This window comes from Leopardus geoffroyi, chromosome A1 (genome assembly GCF_018350155.1).
Source record: "Leopardus geoffroyi isolate Oge1 chromosome A1, O.geoffroyi_Oge1_pat1.0, whole genome shotgun sequence".
Taxonomy (NCBI): domain Eukaryota; kingdom Metazoa; phylum Chordata; class Mammalia; order Carnivora; family Felidae; genus Leopardus; species Leopardus geoffroyi.
Window position 1 is genome coordinate 67,838,458 of NC_059326.1, and position 23,534 is coordinate 67,861,991.

Here is a 23,534-nt window from a genome sequence, read left to right on the forward strand (position 1 = left end):
TAAGTAGGGTTATGGTTCCCCCAAAGTTACAATCATGTAACTGATTGGCAGTCCCAATTGAACTGGAATACACTTAGTATATATCACTATTTTTCTGCAGTTTGCTGTGTCTATACAAACTCTTCTGCTTAACTTCCTCAGGAAAAAAAGTGACTGCTTTGCTGGTTATTTGGAAAACTGCTTACCATGAGGGCTTTTTTTTTTTTTTTTAGGTTTGTTTACAAGAATGAAAAAAAAAAGTATTTCAATGTATAGGAGTCCTTTGTGTTCCTGAAGGAGAGATTCATGCTGCCAATGACTTACATAATCTATTTTGTTTTTCATCTGTATTTGAAGGGCATTTGTATCTATATATTCCTGTGTGCAAACGTAGGGGATCCAAAACCATTCTCTGTGATTGTTTGGATCGTTAATCTCTCCAGGGTTTCCTCAACATTCTCAAAGGCAGTTTCTGGCACCAAAGGGAAAATGGAGAAGTTGAGATGCAATTTTATCTCCCAATTGAACTTGATTAAATGGGGACTGTTCTAATCAAAAGTTTCAATCCTAGGGGAGTGCAATGTTGTTAACGGGCTTGAGAATATTCAAGAAGAACAGGGAAGAAGAGTACTAAAGTTACGGCAGAGAAGGAAGCAGGCAAGAAAATAATTGTAGTAAAGCTTATTAAGGCATAAAATTAGGTGAACAAATTGCTTCACAGACAGTGTTAAGCTCATTGCTAGACTGGCAAAGGAAGTGGAAGAGAGCTCTTTGAAAACATTATTTTTATTATTTTAATAATTTGTGTAGGATTCATAGTAGCTGCAATCTGTTAGCCAGAAACAATTGCCAGCTGGTGTCATCGTGGAGTAACTGTAGCAGGCTGAATGCAAACATGTTTTTCCTTTTACCTGGAGAGCATTCAATTTTACAAGGTTTCTATTCATTTGCCCCTGGATGTGAGGTCTGCCCTTGTAGATAAGGAAACCTGTTTATTGCATGATTTAAGAGCTTCGATTAAGTTCACACCAAGTTCCACAACTGTAATAGGGAGGCCACACCTGGGACAGACGTGTTTACACAACCAAAGTTACCTCTCATTAAAAATGAATACTTGCATACATGCTTGAATTGTCTGTGTAATTGCTTGATTCTATGCATTGCTTTTCTTGTGGTTACCTCGAGGAAATGGTGGCCCTCCATTAGTTATTTTACTAAAAGCAAAAACAGATTTCTGGGATAACCTACACTGAAAAGGGTTAAAGTGAACTTATTTATGGAACTATACATTTTGTTAATGACGTAACTGTGATATTTTTGTTATCATATTTTCTTCTGAAATTCCCCTAAATAATGTCTTTTAACAATGACATAACCATGACAAGAGTGTTATTGTCTCTCCTCTGTTTATCTGGAAACTGACAGAGTAGGTGTCCCAAACCGCAGGATACAGAGATTGCTCAGCTTTGTCTCTAAAGCCAGAGGGAGAGGGAAAATAATTTAATTGTTCTATTGCAATTCCGTTGCCTCTTCCTGCCTCTTGACTCAAAGGGTCTCCAGAGGAGAGAGAGGAAATTATGGGCCCTGTTGTTGATGTTCATTGGGTTTCTTCAATGGTGATTTGAATGTATCTCAGGGATGTTAGTGGTTGCTAATCTTGGCTCTGCTTTCTCCTGGTTTTCCTTGGTTCCATCTCCTCATCTCTGAAATGGGATATTATACTTCTCTTATCTTCCTAGAATGTTGTTCTGAGAGCAAATGAGATAATATCTAGAAAGTGCTTTCCATTATACAAATTGCCGAAGCACTGAAGTTATATATTTGGGTAGCTGACAAGGTTATACTTATGCATGTGAGAGCAAATGATTTCATAGAAAATGAGAAACTTCTCAAATAAAGTAACATAAAAAAGTATAATGAAGTTTTACTTTGGTAAGCAAAGGTGTATGTTTTTGAATAAGTAATACCATTAACCAGATGCATTCAGGAAGTAACTGTTGAGTTCTATTGTTTTCTTTGTCTTATCACTCACAATTTCTTGCTTTGGAGAGCAGTGTGATGTCATTAATAGGATTTTAGAATTTAAGTGAGAGAAAAATAAGTAGAATTAAGTAAGCTTTAAAGAAGCTGATTCATCTTACCCAACACTTTTTTTTTTTTTTTGTAACTAATGTAGGCTCATACAGTATCAGGAAGGGCACTGTTTGTGGTTGTTTATAGAGTTGAAAAGAGGAAAGGAAGCAGAGGCGGGAAGCTTTGTTGAGAAGAATTCCACCTGTCTAGAACAATAAAAATAACTTTCAATTAGCATCCCTGAAAGAGATCTGGATCTTAACTGATGGCTGTGAAGGGGGTAGTCTGACAAATGGAAGAGATAGTACACTGTCTCAAGAGAAGACAAGTACCATACCCATCCATAAAGGGGCCAGGTGGGAAGGTTGACTGCTCTAAAGGCAGGAGATGCCAGGTGTGGTGGACTGGGATTGGCAAGGTAGCCAGGAGGGACATAATCACATTGCATTGTTTCCCTCTTCAACACACCTCCCCTCTCCACATGGGTCAAACGAGTGTAGGGACTGTGGAGGGGTAGTTACTCCCATTTGATGGTACATCCATTCATTACCTGAAAAACAGAAAATGTTATTAAACAAAGATGTGGTATTCAGGTAAATGCAAAATTCACATGTTTGAAAAATAAAGTTAAAAAAATCTGCACGTCAACTAGAGCTTATTTAGCTTATGAAATAGAGGTACGTGTCGGTCTTATCATCTACGTTGGGGGTTAGGGGTGAGTCTTGCACATTTGGGAACTCGGTGTGTATTATTAGTAGGATGGATTTTAGGAGGTGACCCCTAAGCTCTTCTAAGTACTGCGCGGTTGTGGGCTGGTTGGTCCCGTGGTGGAGGAAATGAAGTGTGCGTTCAACAAAGAGCCTGTGATAGACAGCAGGTACCTAATGGATAATTGATGAATGGATGCTGGTTGCATACAATTGTGGAGTTGGACACACCAAATCTGTAGTTAAGGAGGGACCGGAATAAAACTTGAGCACCAGTTAGAATGTCTTGGGTAGAAATTAAAAGCAGTCTGGAGCCGATTTTCCCCAGCCAGCTCGAGCGCAGACCTGTCTAGGTGAGTCTGCCCAGCGGTGCGCAAGTGGTATTCCTGCACATAGGCCGACCAGATTTGCGTCCATCCTCAGGAAGAGAAAGCTGCGGATTTAGTGGTCTCGGATCCGAGCCGGCGGCTCTCCTCGGGGCCTCTCTCCTCTCTCCGCCTTCACCTCTCTCCCAAATACCTCCTCACTGGAGGCTGAAGGGATTCCCACCCCCAGCTGCCTCCTCCGAGCCCCGTGGAGCAGCGGACTCCTCCCCTGGAAACTCCTCCGGGGCTGGGGAAGGCTTTGGCGCATGCTCCGTACCTAGGGCAGGTTTTTGCTGCGGGTAGCAGGGCTCCTGTCACACCGGCTGGCGGGTTGTGGCGGTGCCAGCCAGGGTGTGCGAGTGTGCCTGCGTGCTCGCGCCTGGGCGGACCGACCCGGACAGCAGTGCGACTCTTCCCGGAGAGGCGGCTGCGCACAGGCGCCGCGCCCGCAGCCGCCGCGGGGGCTCCTCCGCAAACTTGCGGCGGGCGCCGTCTGCCCTCTCGGCTCCCGCGCCCGGCGACCTGCGGGCAGAGGCGCCGGGCGCGCGTTCCGAGCGCGGTGCCCGCGGCCGGCCGGGGCGGCGGGGCCGGGCCGCGCCTTCGCCCTTGGCCCGCGCCCTGGCGAGCCTCATGCAGCCCCCGCGCTCGCGGCCGCAGCCGCCCGGCTGCCCCGGGCAGGTGCAGGACCGGAGCCGCGCTCCTCAGCGCCTGAGCGCCTGAGCGCCGGCGGCGGGATGCCCCGCGTGGCCTGAGAGCGCGCGCCGCGCCCGGGCGGGAGCGGGGAGCGGGCCGAGCCGGGCGCCCCCGGGAGCGCAGGGCGCCCCACGCCGCAGCCGCAGCTACCCGCGCCGGCGCCCGCCTCCCCGCTCGGCTCGCAGGCCCCGGCGCTGCCAGCCCCGGAGTGCCGGAGTGCCGCGGGGCCGCCAGCCAGCCGCACGCCTCGCGTCAGGGGCATGGAGGAGCGGCGGACTCGGAGCCGCGCCCCGGAGTCCCCGAAACTTCCGAGCGGGCGCCAGTCCGCGCCGCTGCCGCCGCCGCCGCTTCGCCTGCCGGCCTGAGAGCGGGACCATGGATGAAAGGTTCAACAAGTGGCTGCTGACGCCGGTGCTCACTCTCCTCTTCGTGGTCATCATGTACCAGTACGTGTCCCCCTCCTGCACCAGCTCCTGCGCCAACTTCGGGGAGCAGCCCCGCGCGGGGGAGGCCGGACAGCCGGCCGCCCCGAGTCCCGCCCGCCGGGCACAGGCGCCGCCGGAGGAGTGGGAGCGGCGGCCCCAGCTGCCCCCGCCACCCCGGGGGCCGCCCGAGGGCCCTCGGGGGGCCGCGGCGCCGGAGGACGAGGACGAGGAGCTCGGGGAGCCGGAGGAGGAAGAAGAGGAGGAGGAAGAGGAGCCGGACCCCGAGGCCCCCGAGAATGGCTCCCTGCCCCGGTTCGTGCCGCGCTTTAACTTCACCCTGAAGGACCTGACCCGCTTCGTGGATTTCAATATCAAAGGGCGCGACGTGATTGTGTTCTTGCACATCCAGAAGACCGGAGGCACCACGTTCGGCCGGCACCTTGTGAAGAACATCCGGCTGGAGCAGCCGTGTAGCTGCAAAGCGGGCCAGAAGAAGTGCACCTGCCACCGGCCGGGCAAGAAGGAGACGTGGCTCTTCTCCCGCTTCTCCACCGGCTGGAGCTGCGGGCTGCATGCCGACTGGACGGAGCTCACCAACTGCGTGCCGGCCATCATGGAGAAGAAAGACTGTCCCCGCAACCACAGCCACACCAGGTACTGTCTCCGGCCCCCTTTCGCTTCCTGCCACCTCCCCGCCCCTCTCCCCACCCCCGGCGCGGACCCCGAGCCTGCGGGTAGTTTCCCCAGCGTCTTCCAGCGGTCCGGGCAGAGGCTTGGGGAGTGGGATAAGAAACCTCTGGCTAGAGCCGTGGGCTTGAACTCACTCCTCTCCCTCCCTTTTACCCCACTCCCGCCCCCGGGGTTCCTGCCACCCCCTTGCAGCTTCAGAGGTGTCCTGGAGCAAGAGTGTATGTTCTTCCGTGTGTCTAGGACGGTGCGGCCTCCCGCTGACCGTGGAATGAAGAGGAGGCCTGGGTTAGACTAGCGAGGTCGGATCTTGCTCCTAAGTTGTGTGAGTGGAAACCCAAACCCGGTAAAAGGCAGGAGGAGCTGGGCGTAGAGAGGCAGGGCAGGAGTTTTACAGACATGCTGAAGCCCCAGACAAGCCGAATCCCTCTTATAGGTGGCTCTTGGGTGGCTCCTCTCCAGCTCGGGAAACAATCCTCCTGATGTGTCTTTGAAGATACACTTTCAAATTCCTGCTGTATACCTCGATAACCCTAATTCTGGAGATGGTCTTTGTTGCTGAGCAATGCCAGTTTTGGACTCATGCTGTTCTCAGCAAGATTTCCACTCTCCCCCAGGCCAACCATCAACTGGTGCCAGAGGTGTTAGTTAAATGCCTACTGTGTGCCTGGCAACGTGCTACGTGCTAAGTGAATCCAGAGATACAATAAGTAACATCCCTTCCTTTCAAGATAGATGGTTTTCTCCGCCCCATACCCCCTACTTTTAAATAGCAATACTGCTGAGAATTAGGAAAGTTTGAAATCTTAATAGCCAATGAAACTGCCTACATTATTAACATCCTTTGAGAGAGGCATGGGCTTAAGAATTTGGTTGAATGTTCTTTCTGCCCATTGCAATTTGAAGATTAATCTGACATGCTTGCTCAAGGGACTAAAATATTAAAAGCTTGGAACACTAGTTTATTGAAGTTTTTATCTCAAAGGTTTCAAACAATTTGGTGTAAGGAAATAGGAATTTAAAAACTCAAGCTCAATATGTTGATATCAGATAGCTTTTGCATTTGACATTATGGAAAAACTTCATTTACTGGAAGCTACCCAGATTCTGAAATTTGCCACCAGTGAAGCATCTAATTCTACTTCATTTCTCCAAGAATGAGCAAAATTTCATTATGGGATTTTTTAGTCTGGCAGTTTTTCAAATACTTTCTCTCCTCCCTGCTCCTTTCCTTGTTTAATGGAAATTGGTTAGAATAGGAAACTGGTTGGGCTTGGTATGAAGGCTCCTTCCTTAGCATATTTTAAAGACCTTTTACTTTTAAAAATGTTTAATTGTGTAGTATTTTAGATCCTGCCCTTCTATGTTTAGCTCAAAACAGTTTTTCAATTAATTATGACTCTCAAACTTCCTGACAAACAAGATTATTTCAATGAGAGACAATCTTTGCTACCTTTTAGCCAAAGTTGTACTTTTTGTATTGAGACCTTTATGTATTAATTCCTGAATGACCCCAAGGAGTCTGCTAGTCTGATTCCCAGCTTCCATTTCAGTAAAACTAGAGACTTTGATTATCACACAGGAACATCTAAAGACTCTTCAACAGGGACCGGCAGTATATTCTGCCAATATGTGTAAAACTCACAGTGAATAGATGAAGAGTTTAGGAGGAATTAGAGATTCTGGAACCAAAAATAACTGGATTTTTGCTTAGTGATGAAATGTTGCTGCTACTATAGACCCTACATGGATTACAGCACTGAGGTCTCAGTCCTATAGGAAATCCTCAGTATCTGTCTACGCTGGGGTGTAGGAAAATTCCACTGTGGCTATTCGAACATATCGTTTCTGTTGCACAAGTGCTTCTTTTTGTTTAATGATGGACCATGAACATTTATTTCTCTCTGAACCCCAAGTTATCAGATAATCACCCTGAACCGGTTTGCTTTTTTTTTTTTTTGAATTCAAAATTTTCATGGTAGCTTTTTTTTTTTTTTTACACTACTCTTTGTAATCCTTTTCCCTTTTCTTCTACACGCTCTCTCCCCTTGCTGATATTCTAAGTTACTTTTTTGCTCTAGACGTCATAGGAAGGAATGGTTGTGGTTTATGTGAGGTGCCCTACATCTAAGTTATAGGGAAAAGGTTGAAGGGATGTCTGGTACCATCTTCCTCACCCAGAAGATTGAATTAGTAGTCTGTCATTGGAATGCCCGAGTACAGCATTCTACAGTCAACTAGATTAGCCTGGATAATGGAGGGTACGTTTCCACAATGCAAAATGGCAGATAATCTATTGCTACATAATGGGAACAAGGTTCTTCAAATAGGGCAGACTCTAAGCAAAATCAAGAAGTAGATCATGTTTTAGTTCCCTGGTCTCTTTTGCTTTTGGTCCCCCTGAAAGGCCCCCTCCCCATTTCTCACAGGGATTAGTGTCTTCGTAAGTCATGTAGTGGGTAACAGCAAGAACTCTGGATTCAGATGGATATGGCTCTCTTGTGTAACCAAGAGTGGCTCTTACTTAGTAAGCAGGAGTAAGTTACTCTTTCTGAGCCTCAGAATCTTCATCTTTAATGCATAGGTAGTAATTGGTACTCTCTTAGAGAGGTGTTACGAGACCTGAAGGGGCAAATGTATGCAACATACTTAGCACAGTATCTATGCATAGTAGAATGTGCTGGTATATAGTCATACTTAACATTAGTTGTTAATTGTATTAACAATATTTCTTGAATCAAGGTCATCTTTTATGAAAGGATCTGAGGTGACTTCCTTAGAGCAGCTCATTGTAAAGTAGGTCACCTTATTTTATAGAGATGCCATTTTAAAAATTTAAAATTAATTAATTAATTAATTAATTATAATATAATTTATTATCAGGTTGGCTAACATACAGTGTATACAGTGGGCTCTTGGTTTTGGGGGTAGATTCCCATGATTCATCACTTACATACAACACCCAGTGCTCATCCCAACAGGTGCCCTCCTCAATGCCCATCACCCATTTTCCCCTCTCCCCCGCCTCTCCCCCATCAACCCTCAGTTTGTTCTCTGTATTTAAGAGTCTCTTATGGTTTGCCTCCCTCCCTCTCTGTTTGTAACTATTTTTTCCCCTTTCCTTCTCCCATGGTTTTCTGTTATGTTTCTCAAGATCCACATATGAGTGAAAACATATGATATCTGTCCTTCTCTGACTGACTTATTTCACTTAGCATAATACCCTCCAGTTCCATCCATGTTGCTGCAAATGGCAGGATTTCATTCTTTCTTACTGCCAAGTAGTATTCCATTGTGTATATAAACCACAACCTCTTTATCCATTCATCAGTTGATGGACATTTAGGCTCTTTCCATAATTTGGCTATTGTTGAAAGTGCTGCTATAAACATTGGGGTACAAGTGCCCCTCTGCATCAGCACTCCTCTATCCCTTGGGTGAATTCCTAGCAGTGCTATTGCTGGGTCATAGGGTAGATCTATTTTTAATTTTTTGAGGAACCTCCACACTGTTTTCCAGAGTGGCTGCACCAGTTTGCATTCCCACCAACAGTGCAAGAGGGCTCCCCTTTCTCCACATCCTCACCAGCATCTGTTGTTTCTTGAGTTGTTAATTTTAGCCTCTCTGACCGGTGTGAGGTGGTATCTCAGTGTGGTTTTGATTTGTGTTTCCCTGATGATGAGTCATGTTGAACATCTTTTCATGTGTCTGTTGGCCATAGAGATGCCATTTTGTGATTTCTTGTGTCGAGACAGAATCCTAAACTCCGAACTTAAGAAATAAGTGGAAAATTATGGACATTTGGGCATCAGTGAATGCAGGGTACAGGATGGGAAACAGGGAAAGCACACAGTGTACTTGGGTGTATATATTCTGTTGGTGACAAAAAGGAAACCTGTCTGGAATGGTGCGAGAGCAAGAGAGAATGTCTAGGGGGCGCCTAGGTGGCTCAGTCAGTTAAGCCTCCGACTCTTGGTTTTGGATCAGGTTATGATCTCACAATTTGTGAATTTAAGCCCTGCGTCGGGGTCATAATCTCACATTTTGTGAGTTTAAGCCCTGCGTTAAGCACTGATAGTGAGTTTAAGCACTGATAGTGCAGAGCCTGCTTGGGATCCTCTCTCTCTCTCTCTCTCTCTCTCTCTCTCTCTGCCCTTCCCCTGCTAACACACACACACTCTCTCAAAATAAGTAAATAAACTTTAAAGATACAAAAGCATTCTTTATCTTTAAAGATGAAAAAATGGAATATCTAGGACCAAAGGCAAAAGTGGGAAGCTAACTCTGAAAGGACATGGTTTAGATGGAGAAGCCATCATGTGGACTATACATGCCCAGGAAGGGAAAAGGCTCTGGGGCTGGCAGTTTGGACCCAGCACAGAGGGCTTTTTCCAGCACAATGAGTAGTTAGAGTAAAATAGGAAGCAAATCAGAAGGTGGCATGTATGAGTGACCTCTTCAATCACATCACTGATGATTTCTGCTCATTTTTCTTCTGTTTTCTCCCCAACTATCTTTTTGGTAGGTTATTCTTTTTAAATTTTTTTTTTCAACGTTTATTTATCTTTGGGACAGAGAGACAGAGCATGAACAGGGGAGGGGCAGAGAGAGAGGGAGACACAGAAACGGAAACAGGCTCCAGGCTCTGAGCCATCAGCTCAGAGCCCGATGCGGGGCTCGAACTCACGGACCGCGAGATCGTGACCTGGCTGAAGTCGGACGCTCAACCGACTGCGCCACCCAGGCGCCCCTGTAGGTTATTCTTTTTATGTATGTATGTATGTATGTATGTATGTATGTATGAATTTATTTGGGAGAGAGAGCGAGAATGTGCATGAGCAGGGGAGAGAGGCAGAGAGAGAGAGAGAGAGAGAGAGAGAGAGAGAGAGACTGTTAAGCAGCCTCTACGCTCAGCACAGAGCCTGAAGCAGGGGTTGATCCTGTGAACTATGAGATCATGACCTGACCTGAAATCAAGAGTCTGATGCTCAACTGACTGATCCACCCAGGAACCCTTCTTTTTTAAATTATTATTCTTATGCTGCCTTCTTTATTACCATGTTCCCTTCTTTTATTTGCATGTTCAGGCCTTTAGAAGACTATTCTTTACTATTGTTGAGTATGGAGAGAATCATAGCATTTCATGGCTAAAGAAGACTGAAGAGGTGATCGAGTCCTACAATATATATGGCAAATGGGCAATTTAATCCCAAGGAAGTGAAATGATATGTCTAAGGTTTATTCAGGGACTTGAATCTTCATTTTAATAATTTATATATGATGTTTTGCCTATTGTTTTTTCTGTTTACTATGAAAAGTATAGTGGAGAGTGTTTTAAGCTCTTATTATGTGCCAGTTACTGCAATAGTTCTAGGAATGCAGTTTTGAACAGTGTCAGCCCTACGGAAGTTAGTCTATTAGGAAGAAAGACCTTCATCTTTGGTAGGTGAGTATCACTCTCATTCTTAAATAAAGCTGGCAAGAGATTCTGTCCACACCTTTTGTAGGGTGGGGTAGTGATTTTTCCCTTTTATGACCTACTTTCTGTTGGTTCTGGTAGAGTAGTTGGAATCTAATGAATATTGGGGTAGATAGGACCTTCTGTGTTGCAAATGATATAAACCTGACTCAAACTCAGTTCAGCCAGGGGGCATTACTGGCTTAACAACCAGACCACAGGAAACGGAGGGGTAGAGTTGGTTTGAAGAATGATTGGAACTGGAAGTTTGGGGTCTTTCTCCCCATACTCCTTTGGATATTGATCTCACTCTGTCCAATCGGCTTATTCTATGAAATGGGTAAATGGCTGTCATGTCTAATAGCTCCACAGACCAAGAGGCTAGCAAGCCTTCTCCAAGTTCCAATTTGAAATGTTGGGGCATGACTCTGAATAGCCCAGCTTGGAACTTGTGAGTCTTCTTTTAGCCAGTCCATGGGGCCGGGGCAGTGAGGTTTCCAGACCCACCTGGTATCACAGAACCATCCACGGGACTGGTGTGTGCGTGTGCGTGTGTGTGTGTGTGTGTGTGTGTGTGTGTGTGTGTGTGTAGTGATAAGGGGAGCTCACATAGATACAGCTCCCACAGGGACCATTGGGTTCTGGATAGTCTTTCCAACTGTGTCAATTACAGGTATAATTGACAGGGGGGATTTAATATAGAGGTGGCAAAAAATAAGGAGAGATGTAAAAATTGCCTTCAAATACTCAAAGGAGGAAGGTGTGCAAGATGGAGGAAGCTTGCTCTGTATTTCTCCAAAGGATGGAACTAGGATACTTGAGATTTAGGTGGTTGGAGAAGGTTTCAACTCAGAGTAAGAACTTCCTAAAATTTGTAGCTATCTAAAATGCAGATGGACTCTTTTGTGCAGTGGCTTACTCCCCAGCAGTGAAAACTTGAAATGTGGCTCATTAACCACTGAGGTTGTGAAAGGAACTCTTCCCTGAGGAAGAGCTTAGCCTCTCTGGCCTTCTATTTTAAGATTCTGTGTTCTAATCTAAGCTGAATTCAGGGTATCTTTCTTCTCCCCTCTTCTGCCCCATGCAGAGAAAGCAAAACACAACCCCCCCCCCCCCCGCCCTCAAAAAAAAAGATTACAAATGAACTACTCAGTTGTCAAACATTTGTAAATATTTCCACCAAGGAAACTTGGAAAGCACAGGTCTGGTGGTATAGACTGTTTTACATGGTGAGGGCCAAAAGCAGTAGTCCAGTGTACTAGAGCTTCTGTTTCTTCATGATGAATATAAAAAGGAAAGATGAGTCGGGTGCCTGAGTGGCTCAGTTGGTTAAGCTTCCAACTTTGGCTCAGGTCATGATATCATAGTCCGTGAGGTTGAGCCCCCTGTTGGGCTCCATGCTGACAGCTTGGAGCCTGGAGCCTGCTTCAGATTCTGTGTCTCCCTCTCTCTCTGCCCCTCCCCTGCTTGTACTCTGTCTCTCTCTCTTTCTCAAAAAAAAAAAAAAAAAAAATACATAAAAACAATAAATAAATAAATATTGAAAAAATTAAAAAAAAGGAAAGATGAGAAAATATAACACAACTTACCACCAAAAGCCTTCACCACTTTGGTTTTTTTTTTTTTTTTAATATGAAATTTATTGTCAAATTGGTTTCCATACAACACCCAGTGCTCATCCCAACAGGTGCCCTCCTCAATACCCATCACCCTCCCTCCCTCCCACCCCCCATCAACCCTCAGTTTGTTCTCAGTTTTTAAGAGTCTCTTATGTTTTAAGCCATCACCACTTTGAAACATCATCTGGTTATTGCTTTTTCCTTTAGACAGTGGGCTGCAATATATAAGGAGTCAGCAGAGCTCTCTTTCAGATTGTCTAGAATATTATGGCCCATACAGCCTTCTAAAGTATAATCTCTTTGATGTCTCTTCTAATTAGAAATGTTGAACTGCGAAGAAGGTTAATTTTCACCATCAGGTTTGTGTGCTGTGTGAAACTAAGGCGATAAGAGATTGTCTCTATGCCGTATCCACTTACATGTTCATTACAGAGTCTCTGAAAGTATTGCTTCTGGTCCAAACCACCAATATTTGCTATAAATCAGAAAGAGGTTGAATTAAACCCATTCCTTTTTTTTCTTTTTGAGTTGTGAAGCTAAAACTGGAACCTGGCAAATGGTGATCGATGATTTATTTTTTTTGCCTCTTTCTTGCTGGTTACCTTGGGATATTGGCAAGGGTTGATTTTTTTTTGGAAAAATCCAAATGCTCATGTAATAATTGAATTCTAGGTAAATTTAGCCACTGACAATGTGGATTTGCTTAATCTTAGACTCTTGTATTATTATTCCCCAAAGCTAATTATTATCATCTCATTTTGACGAAGGACAATCAGAAGCTTATGGCATTTGAAAGTTACTTATGCTTGATAATGGATTAAACAGGTCTAAATGATACTGCCAAATCCTAATGTGATTTTAAGACTCATGAAATAAATTATTGGGCCAAGAAATAGGTTTAGTATGAAAACAATTAAATGGGGAGCCCAAATTAATATTTTCTAGTAATTAATTATCTTGTTTTTGAGTTTGTTAAATTATGGATATTATGTATAAATCCTCTGTTGATTTTAATTGGCTAATAGAGCTTTGTTTTAATTATAGCTAAGCATTTAACTATGTGTTGGGAAGTGTACCAGACGTTTAACTTAGATGATATTATTTGTTTATATCTTCCTCTAGCACATACATTTGCTCAGTAAAACACATGCAAAGTTCCCAGCACAGAGACTGATCTATGAAAGATACTCCATAAACGTCAGCCGAAAGTCTGTGACATGTTCTAGATTACATTGGAAAAATATCAGCATAACCTGACAAGATTGTGGTTCTTTAAAAGAGGGAATGATTAAATGTTTTGTAGCATAACTCTCTTACTTCAGGTGACAGTTCTAATTGTTAGTAGTTGCCTTCCATGATTAGCAAGATGTCAACTCTGATTCTCTAGAGGAGTAAAAGTAAGGACAGAAGCCAGACCTTATTGGACTATCCTAGGAGGTTTCCCTATGAGATAGTATGCTACAACTCAGAAATTCATGTGGGTACAAACAGCCTCTTGGGAAGGTTAATCTCATTTATTGTAACTTTAGTAAAAAAAAAAAAAAATCAGCCTCTGGAGAGCACAGTGTCTTCGATGTAGGTTAGGAGGCCGAGAAAAGTATAAATAATATGTACTGGATTACTACTGGTTGAAGTCAGATGGTTGAGGTGGTTGTGATATTGAGGAGTGTTGGAAGGAGACCCCGGATTAGGAAAACAGTCCTCAAGGGAAATTGGAAGAAATCAGTGACAAATTTATCAGTCACTGAAAATCACTGTGAGTTGTGCTGATGTCCAATTTGTGAGTGTAGTTAGGGCGATGTTTAAGAGCATGGGCTGTGAAGTCAAGGGAGCTGGATTTTCATCTGGCTCAACCTCTTACACTCATGTAACCCTGAATAAGTCAGTTACCTGTTCTGTACTTTGACTTTCTTTTCTGGAAAATGGGAGGCATGGTGGTACTACCCCTGGTGGGTTCTCACGGTGCATGTGGCACCTTTGAAGCAAAGCCTGCCACATGTAAGCATTAGCCATCATTTTCTTCTCATGGGGCTCGTCGTACACATCCACGCTGTTTTGTGTAAAAATAAAATGATAGGTAAACCTGTACCATTCCCCCCTCTTTTTTTTTTTTTTTTTTTTTGAGAGAGAGAGAGAGAGAGAGAGAGAGAGAGAGAGAGAGAGCGCCAGCAAGGGAGGGGCAGAAGGAGAGGGAGAGAGAGAATCTTAAGCAGGCTCCATGCTCAGTGTGGAACCTGATGCAGGGCTCAATCTCAGGATGGTGAGATCATGTCCTGAGCTGAAATCCAGAGTCAGATGCTTAACCGACTGAGCCACCCAGGTGCCCCTGTACCGTCCTTTTTGACTCTGGCACTTCTCATCCTGAGAGACCAAAAATGAATCTGTAAGTTGTGATGCAGAAAAGCCACAGATGATGAAGGTAGGTGTTAATTTGTAAGCTGCCGTGGACACTTAGTGGGCACTTAAATGAAGGCATTTGAATGGAAACTCGCACTCTTCCTTTTCTTCAGCATATCATTTTATTTTTTTTATGGGTAATTAATGAAACAGCAGCAAAAATGTTTAAACACACACAATTAAATTCATAAATGGAGCAATCCTGCAGTGAAATTGAATTAGTTGCCTGTGGGCACATAAATATTTGCAGTTCATTGCTATTATTAATATCTTAGCATGCTTTTATTGGTAAGTACTGTGCCATTTGTTGTCAGAACCTTGCATTTAACACCGTATGTTCACGGTTACCTCTGCATTCTAGTTTCTTTATAAATGTAAGAGGGTAGAAATGCTAACCTCCTTGCTGTCTTCCACATTTATTTGTTGGATTTTACAGAGTATTTCTTTCAAAGGAATCAAGGTTATGGATGTTGACTATATAGTTGGATGGTAGCTTCCAAATTTTGTGGACTCTAATTATGAACTTGTAGAATTTTATAGATTTGCTTGAAAAAGTGAAAACAGAACTAGAGAGAAGGGTACACATGACTTTAAACACATATAGTTGGTGACTTAAGCTGTGTGTGCAAGGTAAGATCTGTATAGTACAGTAAAAAACAAAGTGACATGCCCGGGAAGAGAGAACAGACACTGATAATGTGGAGCGTAAATTAGAAGGATGCTACGGAGGAGGGAGAGCAGAAGGACAAAAGTAGTCAAGGTGAAGAATGAAATCTTAAAAAACCGAATCAGAAGGAATATTGAAAATGGAGGTGAGCAGTTTATCTTGCGTGCAATGGTTGGTCTCATTAGTGCCTTTATGGGGAGTAATTCGCCATCTATCCCCTGCCTCCGAGGGCCGGTGTCATTAAATGCTGCGGGTGTTCTTTTGATTACTTACACATTCTTCTTCTCTAGCACAGCTAGCTGTATTAGTCAGGGTCCTAGAAGCAAACAGAGGGACACTCTGGGATTGTGATGGGCTATTACAGAGGTATGGACTGGTTAAGGGCCACCACTGGACCTGGGGCCCCTTGTAACTACCGACAAGGGTATCCCCTCCGGGCCTGAAGTGGCAGAGAGAGGAGACCATGTTGTCAGCATCCATTGTCTGCTGGGGCCTGACAGGAGCTATGGCCCCAGTGGTAAGAAGGGCTTTCCCATGGGAGCTGCTTGTTCCAGAAGTATGGAGCTGAGGCAGAGAGGACAGGATGGTGAGGGAATATCCTGATCACTTTCTCCTCCCACCTGCCGGTCTCCTTCCATTGCCTTCCACTGGCTGAATCCACGCAGAAGGTGAACAGTAAGAGAGCTACTTGATATAACCACGTGTGTTCCACAAGCCAGAGAAAGATGGAGAATGGATTTGGGTTGGGGGGGGGGCAGTGGGTGGGATGAACACGCAGAATAACTTGCCTTTAAATAGTTTGAAATGTCTTCTAATCCATTTTATGAATGTCCTGTTCAAGTCTACAAATGATACCACTTATAAATATATGTTCTTTTCGTACCTGGACCTCATGTTTTCTGTATGGACTGTTAGTCTCCACCTAAAGAACGGTGAATGCAGCAAAGCACACTCCACAGAATAGCAGTCACCATAGACAGTGACTTTTTCACTGAACAATAGAAATGATGCTAAATTTGGGTGTTTTGTCACCCCAGAATCAGCTGATAATAGTAACAGATTGGGGAAGTTTTACCTGTATTATGATGCATATTATATTATATTATATTGTACCTGTATGTGGTATTTTATAAATTTGAAGTTGTATAGAGATATTAATTGAGACTGACAAAATAGTTTGCAAAACCAGCTGTAGTTTGCAAAAGCACACTTGTGAGATGAGATGCTTCCTGTTGCTTAGATTTTCTTCCAAGAACATTAAGAACATTAAAAGTAACATTAATGTGGCTTTCAGTCTCCGGGTGAATGATGAGGAAAGAAAAAAAAAAGTATCAATTAGAAAAAAGTATCAATTTGAAACTATTTTAATGTTTTTTTTTTGTTTTTCTTTAAAAGCCATTTGAAACACTATTTCCATATTAATTTTGCAGGAGAGATATGATATGCTTGATACTATACATATACGCAACTCTTTGCAAAATATTAGGAACATGGAATCTCCTAACATTAGATACTGAAAAATAGTTAAAGCTGATGTCTGAGAAAACTTGACATAAGAACTATCAATTCACTGTGCAAATTCCAAGAGTCAAAATGTCATGAGCCAAACATGATTCAACATATGCATTTGTAGATATTCAATGCAATATCTGTCCCTAGTACCTCTACTGAGCTTGGCGCATGTGTGTTGAGTTCATTTCTTCCATCCATGAGGAGGGGATTTTGCGTTGCTGGGAACAGCATCATCCACGAAGAACATACTCTTTTTCACATGTATGTACTCTTTACGTACAGCACTGTTTTTTGTTCTCTAGAACCCCATTATGTGATGGCTAGAGTTGGCAATGGTCTGCAAACATGAGGCTCTTGTGCAGGCCCTTGCATCTGTGTGAAGTGTACTTGCCATGATAAAATTGCCTTAGGAATTGTATTCTGCTGGCTCCGAATATTAACTATAAGGAGCCTGCACTCCAGTCAACTGAACGTAAGTCCCGTTAACTTAAAGATTCTGGGCGAGCTGTTAGAGAAGGTTTTCTTTCCCACATAGCTTCATCGAGTTTGTCATTCTGCCTTCCAAACATTCAATGAAAGAGGTGGATTAATGGATAGTTCTATTTCTAATGATTCTATTAAAGAAACAGTTCTATCAATACTTCTCTTGATAAATAAATATCAAAAGCATTGTGTATAAAAACGTCAGACAACATGAAGGAACTCCGGTACGTTGGAGCTGTCAAATTTATTATCTGATGCGTATTTAATCTAAAAATACTTCTCAGCTCTCATGGTCCATTCTTTGTCTTTTAAATTCACACTTAAGCCTACAGCACCACTGCAGATAAATTTCTTTGCTTTGAAAGTTTTATTCTGCGAGTTCCCTATGTGTGCTATAAAGAATAATTAATGTAATGAAAAAATCAATATTGTGTATAAATTATTTAGGCTTTACTATCATTGTAATTTTCTCTTCAACACCTATTGATCGGCAACAATTCATTTGTTAATTTCTTCCTAATAAGATATTCATTGTATTAGGTCCGTAGTAGTGCTAGCCGTGCACCTTCACGAATAAGTCATGAATTACTAATGATACGTGGAAGAAGTTAACCTACTAGTGAGTGCTGTAAGACGGAAAACAGGCAAAGGGGAGTCATTTGAAAGGCTGTCCCGTGGAAAGCCTGTGTAGTCACAACGGCTAATAACTAAATGAGTAGACTCTTGCAGGATATTAATTTGTACTTTAAAATTTTATGTGACCATATTTTTCCAGGGAAGAAGGTCTTAGCATTGGCAGACATTCTGCCTCAATAGCATTTTCTAGATCCAGTAAAATAAAAGGCAAAGAACATATGTTCTGAAGCCCAAATGTAGGTTTAAGTCCTGACTCTATTACTTATTATTATTATACGATCTGTCACGGATTGTACGAGTTCTTCAAGCTTTGTTTTCTTGACCCATAAAACAGTGATAAAAACACTCCTGTTTGGTGTCAGTGTTGGTTCCAGACTTTGGGAGCTTCCTGGGTGAAATCAGAAACACCCCTGTACATGGAGGGCAAAGAAAGACTGAAGGAAGAGGCAGCCATTCCAGATTGGTAGGCAGCGGGTTTACTAAGCAAGGGAACTTACATACGAGGCTTGTCTTGGGCGGGTGGCCCCTTGATGATTCTGCACCTGCCTGCCAGAATCTTAAGAGTTTATATAGAGACCTTAGCTGAGTTCAGTCCAGATGGTCTCCACACCTTACTATCTCAAGGCCGTGTCCTAGAGACAGCTCCTAGTGTGGGGATGTAGGCAGAAAGTGCATTCCAAGGACAGGGGAGTGGCTGGGGGATGCCTTCCATTTACCCCAGGTCCAGCTTGTGCTGGCTCACCCATTGGTCCCATCCTCTAGATGACTTCCTCCGACAATTAGTAATGAGGATCATCTGAGTTAACGCCCACAAACATTTACAGGTGTGTATGTTTCTTTTTAAATTTTATTTCTAAATCCACAATTCTTTTGTTTTGGGGAGGATAAGGGATAATCTTCCCAACTGTCTGTAACAGTGCTCTGAATGAAGTGGTTATTAGATGCTGCTTCGATAGTTGTCCACTGAATTTTTTCAGAAGACTATGAAAAATCTGAGCCCTTTTGGAAACCCAAAGAGGTTGGAGTCCAAGAAATCAACCTGCCCAAATTCGTGGCAAAGAGAACTTTTGTGTCAGCTCATTTGGACCAAGTAGGGAGAGTGTTATCCTGAAAAGAGCTCTGCACTTGTGATTAAGCAACACGGTTTGAATCTAGGCTTCTTCATGGACTTGTTTACTTATTGATTGTGTGGCCTTCCTGCCAATATTTAAGCTTCCTGAAGATAGTGACTGTTTTGTTTCCCTCTGCATCCTCAGTGCCTAGAATAGTGCCTGGTCATAATGGCTGTCAAATAAATGTTGGCTGAATAAATGAAAGAATGAAAGAAAACAAGCATGAATAAATTTACTAATTTATCGGACACTTTGGATAGGAATATGCGTCCTGTCTTCCTTTTTGGAATTGTTGGAGGTTAAGTGAAAACACTTGGTAAAGGATAAAGTACTCTACAAACTTAAATTTACTCTGACAGTGAGGAGCCTTTTGACATAGAATGGGAAAGGAAGGAAAGTTGGATTTTGGAAATGCAATGAATATATAATTCAGTGTTTACAGGGAGTTTCAAAAATCAGGAATGACAAAGATGCATTCGAAAATATGCAAAACACACATTCAGCTCAACAACTTGTTAGAGTAATGAGCAGTTTCACTTTAAACAGGACATAATATATCATAAAAGGCTTATCAAGATGCTCAAGTTTTTCTCCTTAGACCATCAGGAAACTCTTTTTCCAGGGATTTGGCACAGATCAAGGTATAAAAGTTTTTTTCCCCTGCATTGCTTTACCCTTTTGAGGAAGCTATCCTAAAATTGGTATTTTTACTTTTGTATTCATGACTTTATCATTATTTTCATATGACCACTATAAATTATAACTTTCGGTTAATATGTCCTCAAAGTGTGCTGAGAATGTAACTCATTTTCATTTAAGCTGATTTAGCATGTGATAATCTACTGAGCTGTTCTCTGCATACTTGCTTTTGAAGCTAATTACAGGAGAGCAAAAAGTTACTTTAGAAGAGAAAATAAAATCTTCTAGAATCAAGAGTTTATGTTTCATAATAAAGATCTGTTAGCAGAATAACTTTGCTTAGTAAGGAGCTGGTTTTCATATATGAGGTATGCCTGATCACTTCTAGGAGGATATACACATTTACTTGGGTGGAGACCTTAAACTATACAAAGTATCTGGGTTGGACTGGAGTCTTAAATTTTTTTTTTTGATGTTTATTTTTGAGAGTGGGCAAGAGAGAGACAGAGTGCAAGTGGGGGAGGGACAGAGAGAGAGGGAGACACAGCATCTGAAGCAGGCTCCAGGTTGTGAGCTATCAGCACAGAGACCCATGTGGGGCTCGAACCCACAAGCAATGAGATCATGACCTGACCAGACTTCTTCTGGACCAGAGTCTTGGAAGAAGGTCAGTAAGCTGATGGAAAACCAGGAGAGATGTGATGACCAGCAGTAGGAGGTGATCCAGAAGAAGAGAGGGAGGGTATTGCACTTGTTGAACTCTATGTTAACAGCAACCCTCTGAGGCACGTAGAAGTGTCCCCATTTTACAGATGAAGAATCTGAGTATATTTATTGGGAAACTATCAGCTGCATTTAACAAAATCTCAAGTTCATATTGGCTTAATAGTGAAACATTTTAAGTCTCATAACAAGCCCAGAGAGAATTGGTTGATTCTGTCTTGATAGCATTTTCCAGATCTAGTAAAGCAAAGAGGCAAAGAACATAATTTTGGAGTCCAACCGTGGGTTTGAATCCCGACTCTGCCACTTTCTGCCATGTGACTTTGCACAGACTGCGTGAATACTTGAAGCCTCAGTTTCTCGACCTGTAAAACAGTGATAAAAACATTCCTACCTGGTATTAGTGTTGAGGATCATATGAGTTAATGCACACAGACATTTAGAGGTATACCTGAAGCACAGTAAGCACTCATTGAATGTTAGCTGTCATTATTTTACTGAGGCCCCAGGTGTTTTTTCACACCTTTGCCTTACCCCCTTAACCTTGTTGACTCATGGTTGCAGGAAGGCTGCAGTTGCTCAGGCAGAATTTCCTGGCCAAAGGGACGATATTTAGAGCAGAAAGTTCACTTTCCTACCCCTAAGCCAATCAATGGCAATGGGAATAGGACCTCCAGGATTTATCCGTGAAGATGGGGATAGTGGATAGCAGGACAAAATCAAGGCTCTCTCGCAAGGGAAAGGGGGAATGGATGTTGGAGAGCCTACCAATAGACTCTCCATGCTGTTGTAGAGAGACACATGGGATTAAATTATAAAACTAGACTTCAAATCCAGGCCTCACTTCCAAGTTCTGGTCTGCCAATTATCCTAACTACATCTATGAAAAGTGTTACATTTCTGTGCTTAGTCAAAGATTATTCATTGATTTTTTTTCCATTTACTTCCTTGTTGGTTTAGTTAACTTCAACATACATTTATTGAGTGTCTACTACATATCAATCACAGTACACTTTGGGAGAAATCAGAGGGAGAAGAACTAGTAATTATTGCTGACACATTTTAATTGCTTACTCTGCTTTAGGCTAAGTGCTTTCTTATGTAAGGACTTGCATTAAGTAGGTACTATTATCACCTTCATTGTACAGATGAGAAAATGAGGCTCAGGGAGGTTAAGTGACTTGTTCGTGGCTGCAGAATTAATCATTGGTGGAGCAGTGAGGTTTTTTCTTTTATTTTAATTTTTTAAATGTTTTTCATTTTATTTTTGAGAGATAGAGAGAGACAGCATGAGTGGGGAAGGAGCAGAGAGAGAGGGGGACACAGAAATCCGAAGTAGGCTCCAGGCTCCAAGCTGTCAGCACAGAGCCCAACGTGGGGCTCAAACTCACAAACTGTGAGATCATGACTGGAGCTGAAGTCGGACGCCTAACCGACTGAGCCACCCAGGCACCCCTAAGAGCAGTGAGGTATTTTAACTGAGGTGTATCTGATTTCAGAACCATCTCTCTCTCTTTTTTTTTTTTTTTGAGCAGAAAGTAGCAAGTACTTTATTATTATTTTTCATTCAAGTATAATTAACATACAGTGTTACATTAGTTTTAGTGCTCATTAAGATAAGTGTACTGCAGAACCATACCTGTGCTGATATTGTGCATATATGACTGCTGTCTAGGCAGGTAGTAAGAATACCAGGAAGAGCAAGGCAGAACCAGGGTGGAGCTAAGTTGTTATTATTATTATTATTATTATTATAACCATGTTTTCTGGTTTTTGTATTTTATGCCTTGACATCTGGGGCCTTACTGACCCTTGGAGGGATTGCCCCTCCCAGGGTTAGCTAATTCCTGGAGATAAAGTACGTGCCCATGACATTGAGCATGTCTTGCACATGAAAGCCAACTAACTCAGAGAGTATATCCCCAACCATTTCCTTTACTAAGCTCTTATACTCCAGGTCACTGTCCCCCGTGCCCCACCCCTGCGCTAATCGCCTGAGGGCCAGGTACTAGACAATTTAGCACAGCCGCTGTACCCTAGAGCCCACAGCCACGACTCAAACTAGCCCGTCCTAAACCCTGCCTCCCTTGTTCCTTCCCTGAGAAACCACAAGAAAGCCTCTTGTCCAGGCTTTCCCCTTGCTTCCTCTGTCACCTAGCTGACCCTGGTGCTCCCCTACGTGGCCTGGTGTGGCATACTGTGCCTTCTTTCACCAGGGCTCTGTGAGTATACAAAACTCCTTCCTTCCTAACAATCATTTCTGTGTCCGCTCTTCCTACCACAAATGATTAAAATAAATCCCCGAGTATCCTTAAAACAGCCATCAAGAATGGAACTCAAATATAGGACACGGAATCTAGTTATTCAAAAGCATAAACGTGGTAAAAATTAGGTTCAGAAGCAGAGTAAAAAACAAGTGATCAGAGTACAGAAGCAAAGTCAGGTTGGGACTGGGTTCTGGATTAGATTAGTCATTGCCCTCACATTCATAGTCAGGACTGTGGCTTGGTTGCCGAGATTGGTGTGGGACCAGGTCTTCAATTCGTATGGTTCTGAGCTACAGGAGGATGTGGATGTGGGAGGACAGAGGGAGGAAAAGGATGGGCTGTAGAATGGTGACCTCAATGATCCCTTCCAATTTAAACAACGTTGTGAGGGCACCTGGGTGATTCAGTCGGTTGGGCGTCCTATTCTGGCTCAGGTCATGATCTCATGGTTTGTGAGTTCAAGTCCTGTGTCAGGCTCTGTGTGGACAGCTCAGAGCCTGGAGCCTTCCTCGGATTCTGTGTCTCCCTCTCTCACTCTCTCTCTCTCTCTCTCTCTCTCTGCCCCTCTCCCGCTCATGCTCTGTCTCTCTCTCTCTCTCTCTCTCAAAAATAAACATTAAAAAAATTGAATAATACAATGTTGTGAGAGCATTGACTGGTTGACAAGAGTGATATAATATTTAATTTTTAAAAAGTTTTTACTTTAATTCCAGTTAGTTAACATACAGTGTTATATTAGTTTCAGGTATACAATATAGTGATTCAACGCTTGCACACAACACCCAGTGCTCATCACAAGTGCCCTAAGTTATTAATCCCCATCACCTATTCAACCCATCTCCCCACACCCCTCGAGTCCAGCAATCATCAGTTTGTTCTCTACAGTTAAGAGTCTATTTCTTGGTTTTTCTCTCTCTTTTTCTTTTCCTTTGCTCTTTTGTTTCTAAAATTCCACACATGAGTGAAATCATATGGTATTTGTCTTTCTTTGACTGACTTGTTTCACTTAGCAGTATACTCTTTAGCTCATCCGTGTCATTGCAAATGGCAAGATTTCCTTCTTTTTTATGGCTGAATAATATTCCATTGTAC

At 43.0% G+C, this 23,534-nt stretch overlaps 1 protein-coding gene across 1 annotated transcript in view; it reads left to right on the forward strand.

Annotated features, from left to right (window-relative positions):
• The first annotated feature begins 4,073 nt into the window (after positions 1-4,073).
• HS6ST3 (heparan sulfate 6-O-sulfotransferase 3) overlaps positions 4,074-23,534 on the forward strand; it is a 665,274-nt gene continuing 645,813 nt past the window's right edge. The window contains exon 1 of the mRNA XM_045480919.1: positions 4,074-4,896. Within this exon, the coding sequence (XP_045336875.1) occupies positions 4,193-4,896 (704 nt within the window). The 5' untranslated portion in view covers positions 4,074-4,192. The remainder of the gene's footprint in view (positions 4,897-23,534) is intronic.